The sequence below is a fragment of the Artemia sp. Qi Xiang Cuo genome, chromosome 3 (assembly GCF_049724085.1).
Source record: "Artemia sp. Qi Xiang Cuo chromosome 3, ASM4972408v1, whole genome shotgun sequence".
Classification (NCBI taxonomy): domain Eukaryota; kingdom Metazoa; phylum Arthropoda; class Branchiopoda; order Anostraca; family Artemiidae; genus Artemia; species Artemia sp. Qi Xiang Cuo.
In genome coordinates, this window is record NC_142796.1 from 3,773,090 (window position 1) to 3,793,270 (window position 20,181).

At 34.0% G+C, this 20,181-nt stretch overlaps 1 protein-coding gene across 6 annotated transcripts in view; it reads right to left on the minus strand.

Annotated features, from left to right (window-relative positions):
* Nucleotides 1-17,087, minus strand: part of pit (probable ATP-dependent RNA helicase pitchoune) — a 46,379-nt gene extending 29,292 nt beyond the window's left edge. The window contains exons 1-4 of one of the 6 annotated variants that reach the window (XM_089108406.1): nucleotides 16,896-17,087; nucleotides 10,343-10,438; nucleotides 7,268-7,330; nucleotides 3,805-3,912 (exon numbers count right to left, since the gene is read on the minus strand). In XM_089108406.1, coding sequence (XP_088964532.1) covers nucleotides 3,805-3,912; nucleotides 7,268-7,330; nucleotides 10,343-10,430 — 259 coding nt within the window. In that variant the 5' untranslated portion in view covers nucleotides 10,431-10,438; nucleotides 16,896-17,087. Of the gene's footprint in view, nucleotides 1-3,804; nucleotides 3,913-7,267; nucleotides 7,331-10,342; nucleotides 10,439-16,698; nucleotides 16,727-16,895 lie in introns of those variants that run through there. The other 5 variants (XM_089108407.1, XM_089108408.1, XM_089108410.1 and 2 more) reach the window with 5 other exon arrangements.
* Nucleotides 17,088-20,181: the final 3,094 nt, after the last annotated feature.

Here is a 20,181-nt window from a genome sequence, read left to right on the forward strand (position 1 = left end):
CTGCATTTCCCCCTCAAAGATTCGGACAAAATTTACGCTAATATAGCTAAGACTCATACAATACGGCTAATAAACCCTTAGCATTAGGTAAAGATCATCCTATATGGCTAAAAGTCATACTATTAGGGCTGTTAGATCAGATAAATTACTGCTAGTGAAAACTAGTGAAACCACGGCAATAAACACACAGAGACAACAAAGCTTCACACACTCCTCCTCCACCTCACTATATTCAGAAATTCACTGCATACTTCCTCTATTGAGGCAACAGCTTCCGTTAAAAATTTTCTCACAGTCTCTCCACAACCCATTCACAATTATCCAGTTTCTCGTCTTAACCCCAGCAGGTTGCCAACAAGGCCAGTTCTTGGGAACCTACCATCCCTACCAGAAAATTTGGTCCGGATTGGATTTTTAAGTATTTATAATTAGCTTTTTTTTTGTTTTTGTCCTGTTTTTGTACTTGTGGCCTAGTGATCACCTAGGTCATTGTGGCTAGGCCAGCATAGTGTGACATAATGATTTCTAGACAATAATATTTCCACTTTTCAGGTGTACATTGTTTGAATATTCTAGTTTTACAACTATCTTTAGGTCAAAAAGGGAAAAAAAAAACATTGAAAAATAGCTCTAAAACGAAAATAAGTTTTTCAGGTGAAAATTTTTGACAAGCTGTAAAACACACATACAGATCTGACGAAAAAATCAAATAAAGACGGTACTTTATAACAGGTTCTAAATATAAACAGTATTCACAGAGTTTTGCACTATCCATTCCCTGAGCCATGTGATATTCCTGAATAACAGAACACATATAGAAATAATTATGGTAAAGTTTCGTCAACTATATACAAAATGATTGGTCTTAAATAGGGCTTTGGAGTCATAGTTTGGTACTTGTGTGATATAAGCCCTATCTAATGTTCTTCTATTATGTTTCTCTGACACTCAATCCTAATGAAAAATAGGCTATACCAAAGTAAGATAAAAATACAATACTTTAGAAACAAATTTGGGCTATGTATTTGCACATTAGGGGGGGAGGTTCAATATAGCGGGTTTGCATAATGTGTTAGGTACAATTATTCTGAATATTATGTAGTAGGAATTGTTTTCTAACTTCACGCTGTCCAAATACTTTACCCCCCCCTAATGTGCAAATATATAGCCCAAATTATACATTTTCCACCTATTCTGTCACTTCCCTTTGTCTTGTCTCACGCTAAGCTGAAAGAACTAAAAAAAAACGGTTCTATAATGCGTCAATGAATGAACAGAACGGTAAAGCGTTTATCATAGTATTGGTTCATAGTATAGAACCCATTATTTTAGCAATTTTTACTGAACAGAGTAGGAGTAACAGAAATAATGTAGGACACTTTGCAGTTGGAGTTATGGAAACACTTGAAGGCTCACTGCAAAACCTCCCACTCTAGTCAGAGTTGGAAGACTCTTCTCAGCACTGGTTGATTAAATCTGATCTCCAGGCATCTATGAAAGAAGATATTGCCAAGGGAATCTTGTTTCTGATTAATAAGAAATGTGATAGCTAGGTAAAAATTATATTTCAGAATCAGAGCAATCATGTTTGAAGTTTCAGGAGTCAGAGTTGGAGTCGGTATATTGAAAACGTCTGAAGTCGAAGTTAATTATAACTTATAACCGACTCAGAAGCTTGTCTAAAAGACATCAGTTCTACACTATCAAACAAAAAGCCTTCGAAAAATCGCTGCTTTGAAACTCTATGCCTTGTACTGAAACTTCCTTAAAAAAAAGGAGTTGTGCCTTACCTTAAACGTAATACCTAAATTAGAATAGACCTGACTTGGTTTTAAACATAACTGAAAAGAGAACAGGACAAATGTAAAGCATGCCAGGTCTCATAACAAAAAATTCATACACAATGGACGAGGGAAAAACTAGTCTTAAGCAGTCCCTTGTCAGTGAGCCCTTGAAAACTATTTGCCCTGGGTTCTGGCTTGGCTTTTTAAGCTGCTGATTGACAATGCAATAACGAAAATAATTTTCAGATATTTTTTACATTTCAAAGCAAGGTAAAGTGAAAAGTACGAACTAACTACAAACATTTTGTTTGCACGTACCTGATTGATACAGCCAAGTTTTCAAAGATAAAACTTTTGGAATCATGCCCTTCCTCTCACTCCCCAAGAAAAAAAAAATCACTTTTTTTCGACTCTTTTCCAAATATTCACGGAACGTTCTCCTTATTTTACCTGCATACAGAGTTCTTACAGGCACTTCCCGTCCTTCTCCCTAAGTATGAGACCTCTGAACTAAAGGCATATGCACATCCCTGTCAGGGACCTCTGTTATATCGTCAATCAGGCATCAAAAGGACGTACCTTCATAATTGTAAATGTCCAAAAGAGCAAAAGAAAACCTCACAGCGTTTTTTTCTATTTCCCCTTCGATAACCGTAAACCAATAACGGATTGATATGTCCTGATTTTACATATCCATTCGTTTCTGTTTTATGGTTATTGGAGGGGATATAAAAAGTTGTGAGGCTTTTATTCTTTATTTTTGCTCTTCTGAAGATTTATAATTATGGAGATACGACTTTTGATAACCGATTAACGATATTTTGGGAGCGAAGTTTCGTAAAAATTGTGAGCTAACTACGTCATACGGATGTAATTTTCTGCAAACATTATAACAATTCACATTCTTGTTTTTGAATATCCATAATAGATGAGACACTTATGGAGAGATAAGCCCTCAGAATCCCTACCCTTCTTCCCACCCCTTGCAAAAAAAAAAAAAAATTTTGTGGGGCGGTTTCCCAAGTTTTCCTGTAATCTTCGCGTTCGTTATTCACCTGCTTCCAGAATTTTTACAAGCACCATCCTCCCCCATTCCCTGGTGCGAGGCCCTGATATAAAACATATGTGTGTAACTGTCACCAATCTGTTATATATTTAGAATCTAATCTCCAGGAGCTGTGTACATACCTTGAAAGTAACATATATAAAATAATTTTGCCTTAGGTTTTATTTAACTTTACTAAAAAATAAATCGTGTCTTATTTTGCATTTAATATTATCGAAATAAACTAACTTGGTTTTAAATATAGCTGTTGATGGAGCAGGGCCCTCCTCAATTGGAGAGCTTTAAAAAATTGCTCCGTGCATCTTGCTGGGTCTTCTATAACAGGGCTGAAAATTTTTAAGGCATACGGCAATACAGTGAGTTTATTACAAGAACTACAATAACTATTTTAAAATCTTTCAAAGACTTGAGCAAAAAAAGCATAAATACATATAAGTAACAGTAATGCTATTATTACCAATCATTAGCCAAATAAGGGTGAAACACGGTCAAATCTGACCTCGAGCCAATTGGCAGATTCCGGAGACATTGTCGCAGACGGGACCCTTAATGGCTTAAAATTATCGCCCCATTAACCCAAGACCGTAACTTTTGGATTCAACAGTCTGCCAGATCCTGTCGCCAGGAAGAGCTTGTGTCCTGATCCAAGTAAGTAAGTAAGTACCAATAATTAGGTGACGTGGACTATATCAAAGAGTATGGGTAACTTATAAGAGATGATGGTGAAGACAATAAAAACCTCAACGCCATCTAGCATCTGACAACACTTGGCTTTTCTTCAGTGTAATAATAAGAATAATTAATTTAGTTTGTCTAGTTGGTAAAGTAAGTGTAATAATACGTGTCTGATCTCAGTTCCTGACAGAGAAACGATTACAAAGCTTGAAAAAATGCCAAGTGTCACCAAGTTACCCATACTCTTTGGATTATATCGTAAATTCTCTTTCAACTTACATTCTTCGTGAAGTCTTTGATTTCCTTTATTAGTCTTCTCCGTGTCTGATTCTTCTTTTACTTCTTTTCTTTGTCTTTTCACTTTTGGTTGTACAGCGTCAACAACTTCTGAAAACATAGAAAAGCTTAGAATGGACATTTTCACTTTTAAACCAAGTTTGTCAAAATCTCGAAAATACTGCAATAGAAAGAATTCACAATAGAATTCCAATATGCTAATATATTTCAAATAAAGCTAATTAAGTTTGTATATTTGAAAATAGCACGGAAACATACCCACTCAATGAATATTTTCCATAACATTATTGCTCTGCTTAAAAATCGTGTCTAGCTTTGTTATACTTCTGATACACTTGCCAAAACTGTTCGCTAAGCAGTCCTAAATACAATGAATAGCAGATCACAGGAAGTTCCGTCATGCTTCAGTCCTCCTATTCTATATTGCTTGCTGATCAACCCTTTGAGAACAGCTTAGCAAAAAGGTTTTGGTAACTACATTGGAAATTTGAAAATGTTATGTATGACGTAGACTAATGTAAATTATAACGCGAAATGACGCAATAATGCCAAGTATGACGTAAATAAGCTCTATGTTCACACCAGTGGCGGTTCTAGCCTCCAGGGCAAAATCTTGATTAGGGCCCCTCCTCTTTCTCCCACAAAATTTTCAGGCCAAACTTAAACAAGTTTTTCGTTTATTAACAAAATTATTGTTAATTTATCATTTAAATTATTATTGCTCATTTTCATTTAATTATTTTTATTTATTTTTTGTTAGTTTTTTGTCTTATTATTTAATAAATATTTTAGTAATTATTTTCACTTATTAACTGCGCCGTCCCCTTTATTTTAATAAAAATAAAATTTACAAAATTACAAAATAATCATAACCGTTAGATTATTTATTTGAAAAAATTTCACCCCTAAAATATAAGCGTCCAGTGCAAGTGCCCCCTGTCCCTTCCCTAAAACCGCCTAGAGACCACATTTGTTAGACATGATGAATGAAAAACTAAAAAAGCCGTGTTACTTAGCTCTTTTTGACTTTGTGTACATAATAAATGGTGAACAACAATCTTTTAAGAAAAAATAAACACACTGGACTGGATTAAAACAGAGATATTGGGAATATTTTTATAAATTCTATTCATAATAACCAAATAAAAAGATTCATAAAACTCCTTCTCATAACAAAGGACCAATTAGTCTGGTCCGTGCAAAACTGAGTGAACTGCATTAGCAGCCATGGATAGAATTACCAAATCAAATTTTTAGTATTCATTTCATTAATATTTTTATGCTTTGAGATCCCTTCCTTGCTTTCTCTTTGCAACATGGTTCTTTTTTCTCTAATACTTTTAACGTTTCTTTGAGTACTTCGACATTTTTCTATATTAATTAAATGTATATAATTATTGGAAACCGTTTATATTCTTTTTCAATTTTGAAAACAGCTTAGTGGAGATCCTGACCCATTAAAAAACGAGTTATTGGGCTGTGATTGTCCCAAAATAGGTCTATATACATTAGGCAACTACTGAGGCTTTTTTACTGACCCAACCCCACCCCCTAACTCAAATCCAAAAACTGGTGTCATTGTTTTGCAGCTGATCTAAACAAAGCATAAAAAAATCTAATCTGGCGAAAAACTTATAAAATTCATTAGAAGACAGAACTCAAGCTTTTGGGCAAACATGTTACTAAATACAAGTTTCATTCGATTTGTAAAATGATTTAACACCATTTTGGATTTGGTCAGAACTTTCACAAAAACTATATTTTTTTTATATGAGGTCATTTGTTTTTTTTTTCGTTAATTGCTTTTCATCTCTTTATTTTTCGTTATTTTCGCAAGTTTCAGGTTATTAGTATGGGTTATTTTTCGTTCATAAAAGCTACCAGATATGAAGGCAAAACATTTCGGCGTTTATTAGCATATATTGTTTTACTGTCTTAACTAAAAGTTTTACCCCTTGTTTAAATATTTTCGTTTCACCTTATTCACAAACTTGAATCTTACTTTATAGCTGTTCATGAAAACCACAGTTTATATAATTATCCAGTATGATCATTCCCTATCTCACCCATTATAAAAACCCGGACCGGGGTGCGAGTGGTCCGGAGAACGTTTTTGCAGATAGAAACATAAGCGGCATCAGATCTTTTCATGGGTAGACAAGTCAGACGCGAAATAATCGGAAACAAGTGGAAACCCCCTATTACGAATAATGCATTTTGTAACCATTCCTCATTGATAGACCCAAACACACTGATCCACAAATGAAGAAAGAAGTGGGAGGAGCTTTTGGTTCACACCGAGAACGAAGACCAGAAATGATCTGCGATAAGCTTACAGGATAATTATATAAACTGTGATGAAAACATTGCTATATTAATAAAATTCGATAGATCTTACAATGGCATCTAAAGGCATCACTAAGTGGTGAACCCTCAAGAGTCAAAGCAATAGCAGTTACTTATGAAAGAGAAAAGGATATCCCATTTAGTATTCGTTCCAGTCTTTTGTTTGGAAGCAGAGGTCATACAGAATTAGAAAGGGGTTCATTTAAACGAAAATTCCAAGTCCAAATGCCCTTCTAAGTGGTCTAAAAAGATAAGAGGCCACTCAGTTCCTTTTCCCTTAAACAAATTTTGAGGCCACAATTCTGCTAAAGATAGTCAAATTCAAGGCCTTATTCATGGGGGAGGGGTAGGGTTACGAGATTGTTAAAACTTACTGCAGTTTGGAATTCATAAATAACTGAAAGAGAAGTGCCAAGAAATTCAGCAAAATTTAGTATTTCACGGGAGTGTAGGCATCTGCCACCAAGGCCACCTCCCTGCATACCTGTCGGTTGTGGGCATAATTTTGTGTTTATAGTTAAATGTAAATACAGTCTGGCTGAACATAATTCTATTGATTTATAGAATTGAATTACTCATGTTTAACAGTAGGAAGCAATTGTAGAAGTTTATGTGATATAAACTCTGTTAATGTTATAACTAGTATTAAATTCCTACAATAAGTTTCAGATGTTCTTCTTCCACTTTGATAGAAACGATTTTTCTAATTACCCCCTTTTCCCCGGGGAGCTTTGAGAATTCGGGGTCATCAACCACAAAATGCTGCAAATGCTATACTTGCTGAAGTAGAAGAATGAAGTTACTAGCCACACGCAGCTCTAGATGATACAGCCAAAATTTGCGCACTAGATTTCGGTGTTGCTATGTTTCCTTAAAAACGTTTTTTTTTTACTAATAATAAGATCTATTCTATAAACATCCTTACAATTAGACAGTTAAACCTTCCGACATGGGACCTAACAATAGGTTACAATTTTGGTTGTCAAAATAGCATATAATCAAGATATATGCTCAAGTATCCTGAAAGACAACAGCAGACTAGAAAGAACACTTTAAAGATGAAAGTTATAAAATCGAAAGTAATTCAATTGAACCTTACCTTCATTTGAAACTACTTCTATATCTTCTTGATCCTGCATACTTTCTTCATTTGAAGATTTATCTAAAATTTTAAGGTAACAAGAATGATGTTGGATGGAAAAATAAGTTAATGAGCATGCACCATGGTCAATATTAGTCAAAGGTATTCTCCTCTTTTTGTTATTGAAAACAAATAATAATATTAACAAAGGCTATCATAATCCAGGAGAGTTTAAGAGCAAGGAAATAGAAAAACGTGAAGATTTATATAAAATTTTAAGGTAACAAGAATGATATTGAATGGAAAAATAAGTTAATGAGCATACAAAGTGGTCAATATTAGTCAAATGTATTCTCATATTTATGTTATTGGAAACAAATATAATAATAACATAGTCTGTCATAATCAATGATAGATTAAGAGCAAGGGAATAGAAAAACTTGAGTATTTACATAAAATTTTAAGGTAACACGAATGATAATGAATGAAAAAATTAGTTAATGAGCATGCACCATGGTCAATATTAGTCAAAAGCATTCTCATCTTTTTTTTATTGGAAAAAAAAATAATATAAACAAAGGCTGTCATAATCCAGGAGAGTTTAAGAGCAAGGAAATAGAAAAACGTGAAGATTTATCTAAAATTTTATGGTAACAAGAATGATAATGAATGGAAAAATAAGTTAATGAGCATGCACCATGGTCAATATTAGTCAAAGGTATTCTCATCTTTTGGTTATTGTAAACAAAAAATTAATATAAACATAGGCTATCATAATCAAGGAGTTTAAGAGCAAGGGAATAGAAAAACGTGAGTATTTACATAAAATTTTAAAGTAACAAGAATGATATTGAATGGAAAAATTAGTTAATTAGCATACAACGTGGTCAATATTAGTCAAAATCATTCTCATCTTTTGGTTATTGAAAAAAAATATATATAAACAAAGGCTGTAATAATACAGGAAAGTTTAAGATAAATATAAAAACGTGAATATTTATATAAAATTTTAAAGTAACACGAATTATAATGGATTGAAAAATTATTTAATTAGCATACACAATGGTCAATATTAGTCAAAGGTATTCTCCTCTTTATGATATTGGAAACAAATATAATATTTACAAATTCTGTCATAATCAAGGAGAGTTTAAAAGCAATGAAATAGAAAAACGTGACAAAACACGGTTTGGATACTTTGCAAAGGTTAAAACTAGGATTATACAGAGAATAGAGAAATTGCACAGATTGCACACTAGGATGCAATAAAACTAGGATTTAAGTGGAAGCCATCTTAGGGTCAAAAGACCTCTCTTCTTTTCTGCAATAAAAAAAAAAAAAATCACATTTAATGCCCAATGATTGATCAATTGACATTACAAGGGGGCTATTTTATAGCTATAAATTTATTCAATATTTGTATTCCATTGTTGACTTAAAAATACACTATTCATATTTTTTTGTAGAAAATTTTAATGCAACAATAATAAGTAAATATGGCTTTGCATACATCTGAATAAATGAATGGAAAAAAATTAAAATTATATGAGAACAACCGGTTTCTTCAACTTAAAGCAAAGAACAACAATAGGACTTAACGTGAACTTATTAGGTCTGATGAACTCTCTAAGAACATATTATTCTTTATGAATTTTAGTGAAAAATGGAAATTTTTATTATAAATTTATTGGTTGATTGAAAGTTGAACATACTTTATTATCCATCACAATGCATAAATTAGCAATTAAACAACATGATGCCAAGGCCATTTAGATAAATTTAGCTTATTTCTAACACCTAATTACATAAAAGAAAGCTCATCTAAATAAGCTATTTTACAGATTTATAAAAACACCTACTAATATCTAAAATATCAACAGGAAGGTTTAACTATTAGCTAAAAGATCTTAAAATAACCTCTCTGGATAGCAAATACTTTAATTATCTGTAAGTATCACAGTATATGAATTATAGGCAGTATGATCTTTCCCTATCTCACCCATTATAAAAACCCGGACTGAGGTGCGAGTGCTCCAGAGAACATACAAACACAAGTGACATTAGATCTTTCCCTGCAGAAGGCTGCAGCTCTGGTGGAAAGATAGCATTGCCCAGTACCTCTCAATGATTGGCACTGATCTACAAGAAGCAATCATGCTTGCACAAGACAGTTCTGATTGGAGGTAAAGTCAGATATCTCTCTATGCTGGACCACCAGTAGGAGTATTAAGTCAAGTTAATAATAGCCCAACAATTTTTTAATTCCACAGACAGCAAGTTGTATAATGAACATGTTTTTTTATTATTTCCTGGGTTGTAGCAACTATCAATACAAAATTTCAACATAGTGTGTGCAAAGTTTTTAACTTGTTCATTAAAATTTACTAGCACATGGAAATTCGTGTAATTTTAGAAATGGGAATGAAACATGTCCACAAGGTCTTGCTGAAAATATGATGTTATTCTTTTTACAATGTTTACTAGAAACACAGAGGGAAAACCCTTTGGCCTTTTCTTAGCTAGACCACACACAAAATCCAACATGCAAAAGTCATCAGTAAAAACACAGTAGCCACTCTACTTTTTTTCAAAATAGGTTTTGTTATTATACATCAAACTATAAATCTTGCAGGACTACAAAAGCATTATATCTGCAAACTAGGATATAGCAATTAAATTTTAATTTCATAGGAAATAGCAGTCCATAGTCTATCATAATCTTATTAGCAAAAAAAAAATCTTATTAAAAGTAAGTACCAAGTTTACCTACTGCTAATATATTTACACTTTGAAACTTTAGTCCAAGGAAAATAATATTTATATAAGAAAACTATATATAATAAACATATTCTATACACATTTGTAATAAATAGGGAACAATTCGTTCATTTTAAGCTTCATTGTTGTTTACTTTTATTGGAAAGAAATCTGTTTTTATGTTTATTTATTATGTTGCAGTTTAGACAATCTTGCTGACAGTTCAACATCCTTGAACAGTGCTTGGTTTCATTGAATCATAAGGATTACATGTAAAATAACTGGAAATTTAATTAGCAATAATTCAAAAAATAAATACATTGTAATCAAACTCACTTGACTTCTTTCTAACCACTTTCATCTTGTTTTTCTCATGTTTTTTCAGCTTCCTCATAAGAATGGCAGAACTTGTGGGCTGTTTCATGTTGATATCTAAAAATGTAAATGTGTTTACAAAAGCAAAGATCTGCTAAAATACTAATCATTCAACAGCACAATGCAAAGCCAAATTTGGACTTCCCTTTTCTTGACTCACAACACAGGATTTTAGTATAACTATTTATTTTTTTTAATGAAGGATGATTAGCAAACACCTCTCTCTGAATTCCAAGTACAATATTTCCCTGTACCTCCAGTTAACAAGACCAGCTTACACACAACTTGCTTTGGTTATCTAGCAAGGAAGTATCTTTGCATTTGCTATTGGGCATCCATCTTGAACCAATGCCCTGACCTTATTATCCCATGAGAGTGAAATGGATTTTTCAGTCACAACTATTTAGCTCTCTTCCTTTTTTTGTCAATACAGTCTACAGGTTACTTCAATTTATACTAACTTTGATAAAGATTCTATAAGGTCTTCTTCTTGAAGTTAACCACTGAAGTTAGACACATGAAGGTAACCACTGACAAATTAATAAAACAAATTTGATTATAAATACAACTTATTAATTAATAAGTATTATTAATTAATTAATAAATTAATAAAACAAAGGCAGATTTGAACCACAGAACCCTGAGGCTAAATGCAAAGTTCAATCCACTGCACTAACACAAGGTGTAGATCGGTAAGCAGACCATAATAAGGGTCTTTTCACCTCTGTGGAATAGCTATTGCAGTAGATATGACCTACCCCGACTAATAGACAGTGGCGTAATTTTGTCCAAATCCTGGGGTGGGGGGGGGGTCAAAGTTGGAATCAATTTTCCCAAATCAAGTGAAAACTGAAAAATGAGTCATATATTACCACAAATGCAAAGGTATACTAAAGAAAACTGACCTGTTTCTCTTGATACTTGAATTTAGTGTTGGGCAATAATTTGATTAAACAATATATCAATATTTTTACTTTTGATATTTGAAAATCAATATATTGTTTTTGATATTTCTGATCAGTTTTATTGCTCAGCTAACTTTAGGTTTTGGCAAAATCTAATGACAAAATTTGTAATTAAAGAGTATTTTGAAAATTTGTTTTCAAAATTTTGAATAAAATACAAAAAAAAACTTCTATTACATGAACAAATATTAAGAAAAAACATGATTTGGAATTAGTTTGGCTCAGAGTAAAGAAAAATAAGCTACTGGCTATTCAAATCAGCAACAATATTTTTCCCTGAGAGTTGATTCAGCCTTTCAGTGATTAAATTAAAAATCATTTTTTTTTCAACTAAAAGTAAGGAGCAACACTAAAACATAAAAGAACAGAAATTGTTCTGTATATGAGGGGGATAACACTCCTCAATACCTTACTCTTCATCCCATAGTTTCTTTTTGTACTTTAACTAAGTCCTTAGTCTAATTAGACAGCTCTTGTGTTTCAGGAGTTGTTCTTAAATAATTCAGACAAAAGTTAAACTACCATGACTTGAGTGAATCAGTTTTTTCTTGGAACTAAAAGCTCCCTACTGAAAATCTAGAGAGCCATGACAGATAAAGCTGCTGACAAAGCTTGCCTGGCACTGACAACTGAAACTTGGTCTTGTAATCCCCAAAAACTGGCTTGATTCTGTAGTAGTAGAATCATAGGGACTATCACAGCACATGTGTTTACTGATACAGATTTCAGAACTGCCCAATCCACATTTCTCTCAACTTGGAGAAGATTTTCAGGGGTAATATCCAATTTCTAGAAATGCAGATTGAGGTATGTGGCAATTTTGACAAGTATGATCTGAATGAAGCCTAAAAGCCTGGGAGGTATTTTATCTAGCCAAGCCTTTTGGAGGTTCTCATCAACCTTTGAGAGCCCACCCTCACTAAACATAGTTTTGGAAAAGGCTCTGCCTTCTTATTGATACAGCTGTGCAAGCTTTGTATTTTCATATGAGTCAGTATATTGAATAGATTATTCTTCTTCTCTGCCATTTGTGAAACAATTTTCTACATTGGATCCTGTCTGCTGGATATTCACTGGTAGATACCAGAAAAAAGCCAAAACAAATTGTTTTTTATATCAATATTTACATTCCAATATTCAATGCAATATATCAATATTCATATCCAATATCACTCAACACTACTTGAATTATGCAGGTTTATCTTAATTTTGACAAGAATTTTTGCAGAAACTAAATTTCAGCTTGGGGGGGGACTGAGGTCTGGGGAGCAAACTTCTGGAGAGGGCAGTTGCCCCCCCCCTGTGCCACGGCAAACTACACTCCTGCTAACAGATCATCTTCTTCTTTAAGATGTTTACATTTTCTTTGAAGATAGTTGTTTCAGTTTGAAGGGGGTCAGGGGTAGTATTATATACTCAAAAACCACAATTGGAGTCCTGCATCACAAAAATTAATATTCTAAAATTTTAAAAATATTTCTTAAATATATTTTAAAAATAATAGTTCTCTTGAACCAAGCAGATATTCCAATACAACATGCCAAAATCTTTCTTTTTTTTAGACTGACAACAGTCACTGCAAAGAGAAGAATGAGGACTAAAGAATGTACTAAGTACATTGTGTTTTAATATACTAAAGTACCTTAACATAATATTTTTAGGTACTGCATTCTATTGAAGCCAACAGACATTCAAATACAACATGTTGTATTTCTGACCAAAACAACCATGGAAAACAAAGTGGGATGCTGCCAATTTGAACCATTACCATTGCTCACTAGCAACATCACAGGATTTACCTTAGTTCCTGGACAATGTGATTTAAGGTAACATGTGGTGACTGTTGTCAGTCATCTTCTTTAGACTTACAACAGTCACCACAAAGAGATGAATGAGGAATATTAAGAATAAGGACTTCACAACTTAATAGAGCTTTATATCCCTTACTACCTCCACCATATAAATTTTAACTGAAGAGCTGGGTCACCACTTTGTTTTTTGAAAGACTCAAGTAAACTGTCCCAAGATTTTTAGCAGGGAGGTAGGTAGGTGGCAACTTGCTTAAAATAGAATTGAGTAGGTATTTCCAATCTCAAGGGGAAAAACAACCAAACTGACTTTGAGCAAACATAGTAATTCTTGACTCAGGGCCTAGGCTGTATTCAGGAGAGGGGTTGAACCACATCCCTGGAATGTTTGTCCAACTTGTAAAAACACAATAAGAACACATTTTTGATGTGGTTTTTTGTAAACCACTCCCCCCCCCCCCAAAAAAAACAACAAAATCCTGGATACAGCCCTGTTCCAAGCCCAGGATACATGCCCTGTAATTACTATTTCACACAAATTAGACAAAATAGAAATTTATTTCAGATTTTTTGGAAAAATATGATGCTCAGTAAATACCAAAAGTAAGTAGGGAAAGTCACATCAGCAGAAAGAGGCCAATTGACCACAACATGTGTTGATGTTAGATTGATTGGGAGCATAGTCCTTCCTCTTCTTATTTTCCCCAAGAAATGGTATCCAGAAGTTTTACTCAAGGGGGCTTCACCAGGAACCATCATGATCAGCTAAAAATGCTTCTGGTTGGATGAGTGTTTGTGCTAACTGACAAGATGGCTAATGTCTCAAAAACAGAATTTGAAATGAAACTGCCACCACCAACAGTTGCAGATGGAACACCAAGACTAGCAGAGAAGCTTACTCTTTTGATGATCTGTCAATTTATAATTTGAAACAAATACTTTTTCTTTTTTAACCTTACTGAAGCTGATTCTGTAGTTTTTAAACTCATCATAATCTTTTACACTTTTGTAGCCATAAAAACAAGCTTTAATGTTTCCCTGGCCAATTTCTGTTTGTTTTGTCAGGTGGATGAATGTAAGCCACAGATGGCTGAACCAGTACTGGGGTGGCCCAGGTTCATCACTTTTTACCACTTGGATAGAGGCATCCAGCTAAAACAGTAGTGGAATATTTCTAATTGTCTTTCTCCAGGATTGTATTCAATGAGATACCTTTACTTTGGCATACTCAGTGGCTTCCTATTGGTTGAATCAATGCCTGGAGGATTAAAAAAGACAAAACCTACTAGTCATGGACCAATCTCCCCTATTATTAGGACAGATACACAAAACTTAGTTAAGACTCAGCCTACAAAGGCCATTGCCCTGTTATATTCCTGTTGTTATATCCAAATAACAACAGGAATATTGGTGCACCCTTGGGTGCAGTAATTTGATATAGAGGTTTGGCTATCTCATTTTCCTTTGTAGAAGAGTCATCCTTGATAGTGTCAAGAAATCTATCACTGTTTTCCCTATCCTGAGAACCTCACTTACCACCTTGAGACAGACTTGGGTAGGTAGCACACAAGGGAAGCCAGCAATCAGCAGCAAATTGAACTTGATCTTCTAAACTAGGGTAAATTTACAATTTTTAAATTACTTAATCAGGTAGAAGAGCAAGCTATTTAGGGTATCTTTTCATACTCTTTCCAAACATACTAATCCTTTCCTTTGCAAATGAGCCAGTATCACTTAACTTTACTTACACCCCCTCTCCTTTAACAATGCAATATGTAGCCCACTGTGTATATTCCCACTACCTTTTACAAATAGCACAACTTCTTCCTTTTTTACTATTTAGCAGCAAAACAAATCAATCAATATGAAGAGATTGGTTGATTATTTTAAATCAATTCAACAACTTTTCCACCTGAGGAGATTGGGGATAGAGTGAAGTGAAGTGCTTTGAGGGATGATGTGGCTTGAGTAAATATGTTAGGATTTTTTTCAAAATTTTATGGTGTTTCCTCCATCAAAGCCCTGACTGTACATTAATACCAATGTTTTTAGAGCTTAGTAGATTGGGCATGATAGTTTTATACCCAGGCTATCAGAGTTCTGACAAAAATTGTTTTGTCTTAATTTGAGATTTCACCTTCTGTTTTAGGAAATGTAATTCTTGTAAAATTCTACTTTAGTTACTTTGGACTATCTTGGAAAGGGGTTAGGTTAGGAAAATGTGCAATTATCATGTAGGCAAATTTCATGACACTCTAGAGGGAGAAGAAGTGGAGGTAGGTACTTCAAAATACCTTTCCAGGACATACTTTGGGTAAAATTCTACTTTAGCTACTGATGGCTATCTTGGAATGGCTTTAGTTTAGGAAAATGAAACTTTCAGGGATTGGTCTACAGACAAAGTATGTCCTGTGAAGGTATTTTGAAGTACCTATCTCTACTTCTTCTCCTTCTAGGATGTCATGAAATTTACCTACATGATAGGTCCTATACCCATTGAAATTTTGACAAAACAACATTTTACCTTAATTTTCAGTTATCAGTTTCTTTTTCTCTGGCTTTAGCTCTGAAAATGCAATTTCAGTTATTTGAGTGGAATTTAAGCCATATCAATGTTTTATTTCCAAAATTTAGGAAATATATTTGCACATCTTTAAAACCTTATAAATTGGGATTGAGCAAAGTTGTGAAGCTGAAAACAATTCTGTTGTACTTCATTTAAGCAGAAGATCTAGGCTATATTGCAAGGTTTCACTTCTATAACTCACAGATTTTTAAAGGTCATCAAAGGTTGGGACCCTTTAGGGTAAAGTTCTACGAAATCATATTATTGAGTTAGGACTAAAGTGAATACACCATTCAATGCCTTAATAAGCATTTCAATTGGAAATTAATTTCAGCCCCCCCCCCCTATATATGCCGAGTCAGGGTTTGGTTAGGTAGAGCCTATATAGGGGGGGGGCTGTAATTCATTTCCGATTTAAATGCTTATTATTTTTGTAATAACAATAAAAAAAGGACATCAAATGGTGTATTCACTTTAGTCCTAACTCAATAATATGATTTTGTAGAACTTTACCCCCTTTAGAGGGAGGAGTGGAGGTAGGTACTTCAAAATACCTTCCCAGGATATAGCCTACTTAAGCCTGTAGACCCATCCCTGAAAGTTTCATATTCCTAACCTAACCCCTTTCCAAGATAGTCAAAAGTAACTAAAGTAGAATTTTACCATAATTCCTCTTATATCAGTAGAATTTAGAGGCATAGCCTTTTGATGTTTTTCCTGAAATTTGTCTAAGCCTAAATATTATCTTGAACCATTTTTCTTCAGCCACATTTGTGGCAGAAGCTAAGGTTTGCAAACTTCCACTTTTATATCTCAAATAATAGGCCTAGGCCTATTATTGGCCATTAAAGGTCTATACCCAAAAGACTGAAGGGGATGCTTTGATAGCCTATCTATCCCATAGAAATCCATAAGGCTATGGATGCACTAGGCTACTGAGAATCTCATTCACCTACTTAAAAAAAAAATCATCTGGACCTAAGTCAGAATTGTACCAAACAGGCATCAAGTAGGGTCCTTAGCTTGTCTCTACTTCAGTTGTAAAATTCAGACTACCATCAACATTGGGACTGCCTTTGGAATTTCCAAACCAATTGATCCTATATGTTCATTTTCAGAAATAAATGTGTTGACACAATTTATCCTAGCAAGGTTTTCGGGACAAAATAACATACTTTGTTTTAAAACTTAATTTCATCCAAATAAAGTACGGAGAGCTAAAAACCAAGATATAACAGGTATCGGCAATAGAGCTTCACTGACTGCAAAACAAACACCTATGGAAAAGCTTAAAGATTCCTCTTTAAGTACGATTAGAACAGATGAACAATGCAGCTGCTTCAATTCAGTTGAAATTCAATTTTGCAAAATTCTGATTCTTCTGTAATTAGCCCTATTTATAGTTGGTCAGCGTTTCTATTTTGTCGAATATGTCATTTTTGACCTCAGAAATATTATGTTTTTCCAGCGAAATTGTCATTTGTAAGAACTACAGACAAAAAGTATATGATACAGATGTCTATGTACTAAACACCGATGCCAAAATAAAAATCATTTGCTAAAAAAAAACTAACCAGCAATTCAATTGCTAGTTAATTAAACTAGCAATCACGAATAATTTCTGGTTCGTTTCATTTTGAGTGAATGAATGTTTTTCTTTCATTTCTCAGTTATTCACTAGTATCCGTCGATGACGGTTCAAATTTTTTGATTTTTTGAAAATCGCGGAACTTGGTTAATGACTCAATTTTATGGTTGTTAGGTACTTGGTTTTAGTTCTTATAATTTTTGGCTTTTATTGAATTTAATTTATCTTTTATTTTTCTTTGGTTTTTGTTGTTTTGATGTTTTTTTTCACATTGACTGTCCGCGTTTTGTTTTGTTGGTTTTTTCTTCGGCACTCTCATTGAATACATTTTTTCGTTTCACGCTGAAGAAAAGAAGCGTTTGTCACCTCGAAATATTCACTTTGTTGTGTTTTGTCAGTATTTTCATTTGGCCTTTAAAAACCCCATTTTTGCTCGTTTTTCTTTCCTTATGTTATTTTAGGCGAATGTGGTTTGAGAAATTATCTTTGAAACACCATAAATAGTGTTGAGGTTGTGATAGCAGTATTAGTTGACTTTCAATTAGCTTTTGACCATGTTTGCAAGAACCTCATTTGTCAAATTCTAAAACGGCTGGATTCTTCTTATGAAGTCATTAAGTTCCTCTTCAATTATCTATTATATAGAAACTATAAAGCTCGGTTGCAAAATGAGCTATCCAGTATTTAAGCATTGCATGTCGGGCTCCCACGGGGTTCTACACTCAGCCCGCTTCTTTTCTTATTAGTTTTAAGCGAGCTTCAGTTTAGTAGTTATTCAATATCCAAGCTTGAATTTGCAGATGACTTGGTTTAATCGTCAGGAGGTAGAGATATAAAGGATATTGTAAATAATGTTAATTAAAGGAGTTAACAGCTTTCTCTGCTGTGTTTTCACTACCTGTCTCCAAGTCTAAGATAAATCTAATCATGTTCCAAAAAAGAAGTTCGTCATGCCATCAAAATTATTCCCCAATAATGTGGAAATTCAATACGTTTTAACACCTCAATTTTAGGTGCATGCCTTAATCCAAGACTTACTTGGCAAAATCAATTCAGCTCTGTCAAAAATTCATGTTAGTGAAGATTACTCATCCTTAAGCGTCTGGCAGGTTCAAAGTAGGTCAATTCTAAACAAATACTCTTTGATTTTTACAAGATATTTAGTTGTTCTAAGATTAAGTACGCCATTGGATCACATGGGAAATGTAGTGAAACTAATTTTGTCAAGCTAGAAATAATCCAAAATATGGCAAGCAAAATTGCATTAGGGCTTCATGCTCAATGCTCCTCTAGCAAAGTGAAACACTTGACTGGCCTGTCCTCTATTTTTGAAAGACAGAATATGCTGATCATTAAGTATTACAGCAAGATACAAGCAATAGGACACGAGCATGATATTTTGAAGCTCACTTTTGCCAATGATTGTATCTCGCAGAGTTTGAAATCTATAAGGTCATGGAAAGCATTCAACGAGCTTTTACCGTCTTGGAAGCTTAACTCACACTGTTTCATTCATTTTCCTGTCCCTCAAGGATGCCAAATGTCACCTCCAAGTGGTCTACTAGATTTAATACGCTTGCAAAAGTATAAATTACCTGTTAATCAAAATTCAGGCACTCCTTCATAAGAAAATAACCACTTTGCATCCAGACTCTGGCCAAATTTATCCCGATGGCTCATTAAAAGGCAGCAAATGTGGCTCTGCATCTGTTATCCCAAGCTATTCATTGAATACTAAAACTGGACTTCCTGATCATACCTCCATCCTCACTGCAGAGCTGTTGGCCATGAAAGAGGCTTTAAAGGTTTTCAATATTAACCCACCGGCCACCACAAGAGTAATATTGCTCATTGACTATAAAGGCGTCCTTCAGCTCATTGATAAAATCTAATGGACTGCCATGGACACAGACCTGGGGACAATCAGATATCAGTTAATCAGTCTCCCAAATAGCCTTATTAATATCAAATTCCAGCATGTCCCCAGCCGCTAAGGCATTAAATCTAATGAGGTAGCAGACCAGCTGGCCAGTAGCTCTTTCTGTAATCCAATCAAGCCCAATTTGAAAGCCCAGCCCTTTAGAAACATTCTCAGATGAAGAGTTCCTTCATAAACAAAATTTCCCTTCCATCGTTATTTCCGTCAAGGGCACTATAGAATTAAAAGCAAATCTTTGATCCTGAGAAATGAGTAGTTTACTTGGCATAAACGAACCGATCCATACTACAGATTTTGTACTCTTCCAGAATACCTGAACCACATGAATGCCAATTCATTCAGAAAGAATTAATCAATATCAGAAAAATTTTAAGTGAGGCAAACCTCCAGCCTGACATCAACGTGTTGCTGCTCTGATTAGGAAAATCGTCGTGAAGCCAAAAGGAGACCGTTGTGGACTCCAGAAGGTTTGGCATTTCAAGAAGAAGAAGAAGTGGGACTTATTGTCTAAATCTGAAAAAAACATACAAGTCTGGTACTTTCCTTTAGAACTCCAAAGGCACTTACTAAATAATGACACACAAAAATTCGAGGAAAGCACGAAAAAAGCAACAAAATAAAAAAATGTGTTGGATAAAATTTTTTTAGACTTTTAATCTTGTGCTTCTCAGTAAACTGTTCGCTTCAATCCATGTTTGTGTTTTCTTGATACCTATCGTAGTACTCAATAAAAACGTGTCACAATGATGAAACAGCTTTTGTTCTTTGTATGCAGCAGGACAGAGAACAAGTTGAACTCAAAACAAAAGACAACTGCTTCTCACAATTACCTAATAGTAAACAAATTAGACCCAGTTTGATTCAAAGGAAGTATCCTGATGATGTGTCTAGTTATTGAGTATAGTTAAAGCTGAATAAAAATTTGAAATCTTCC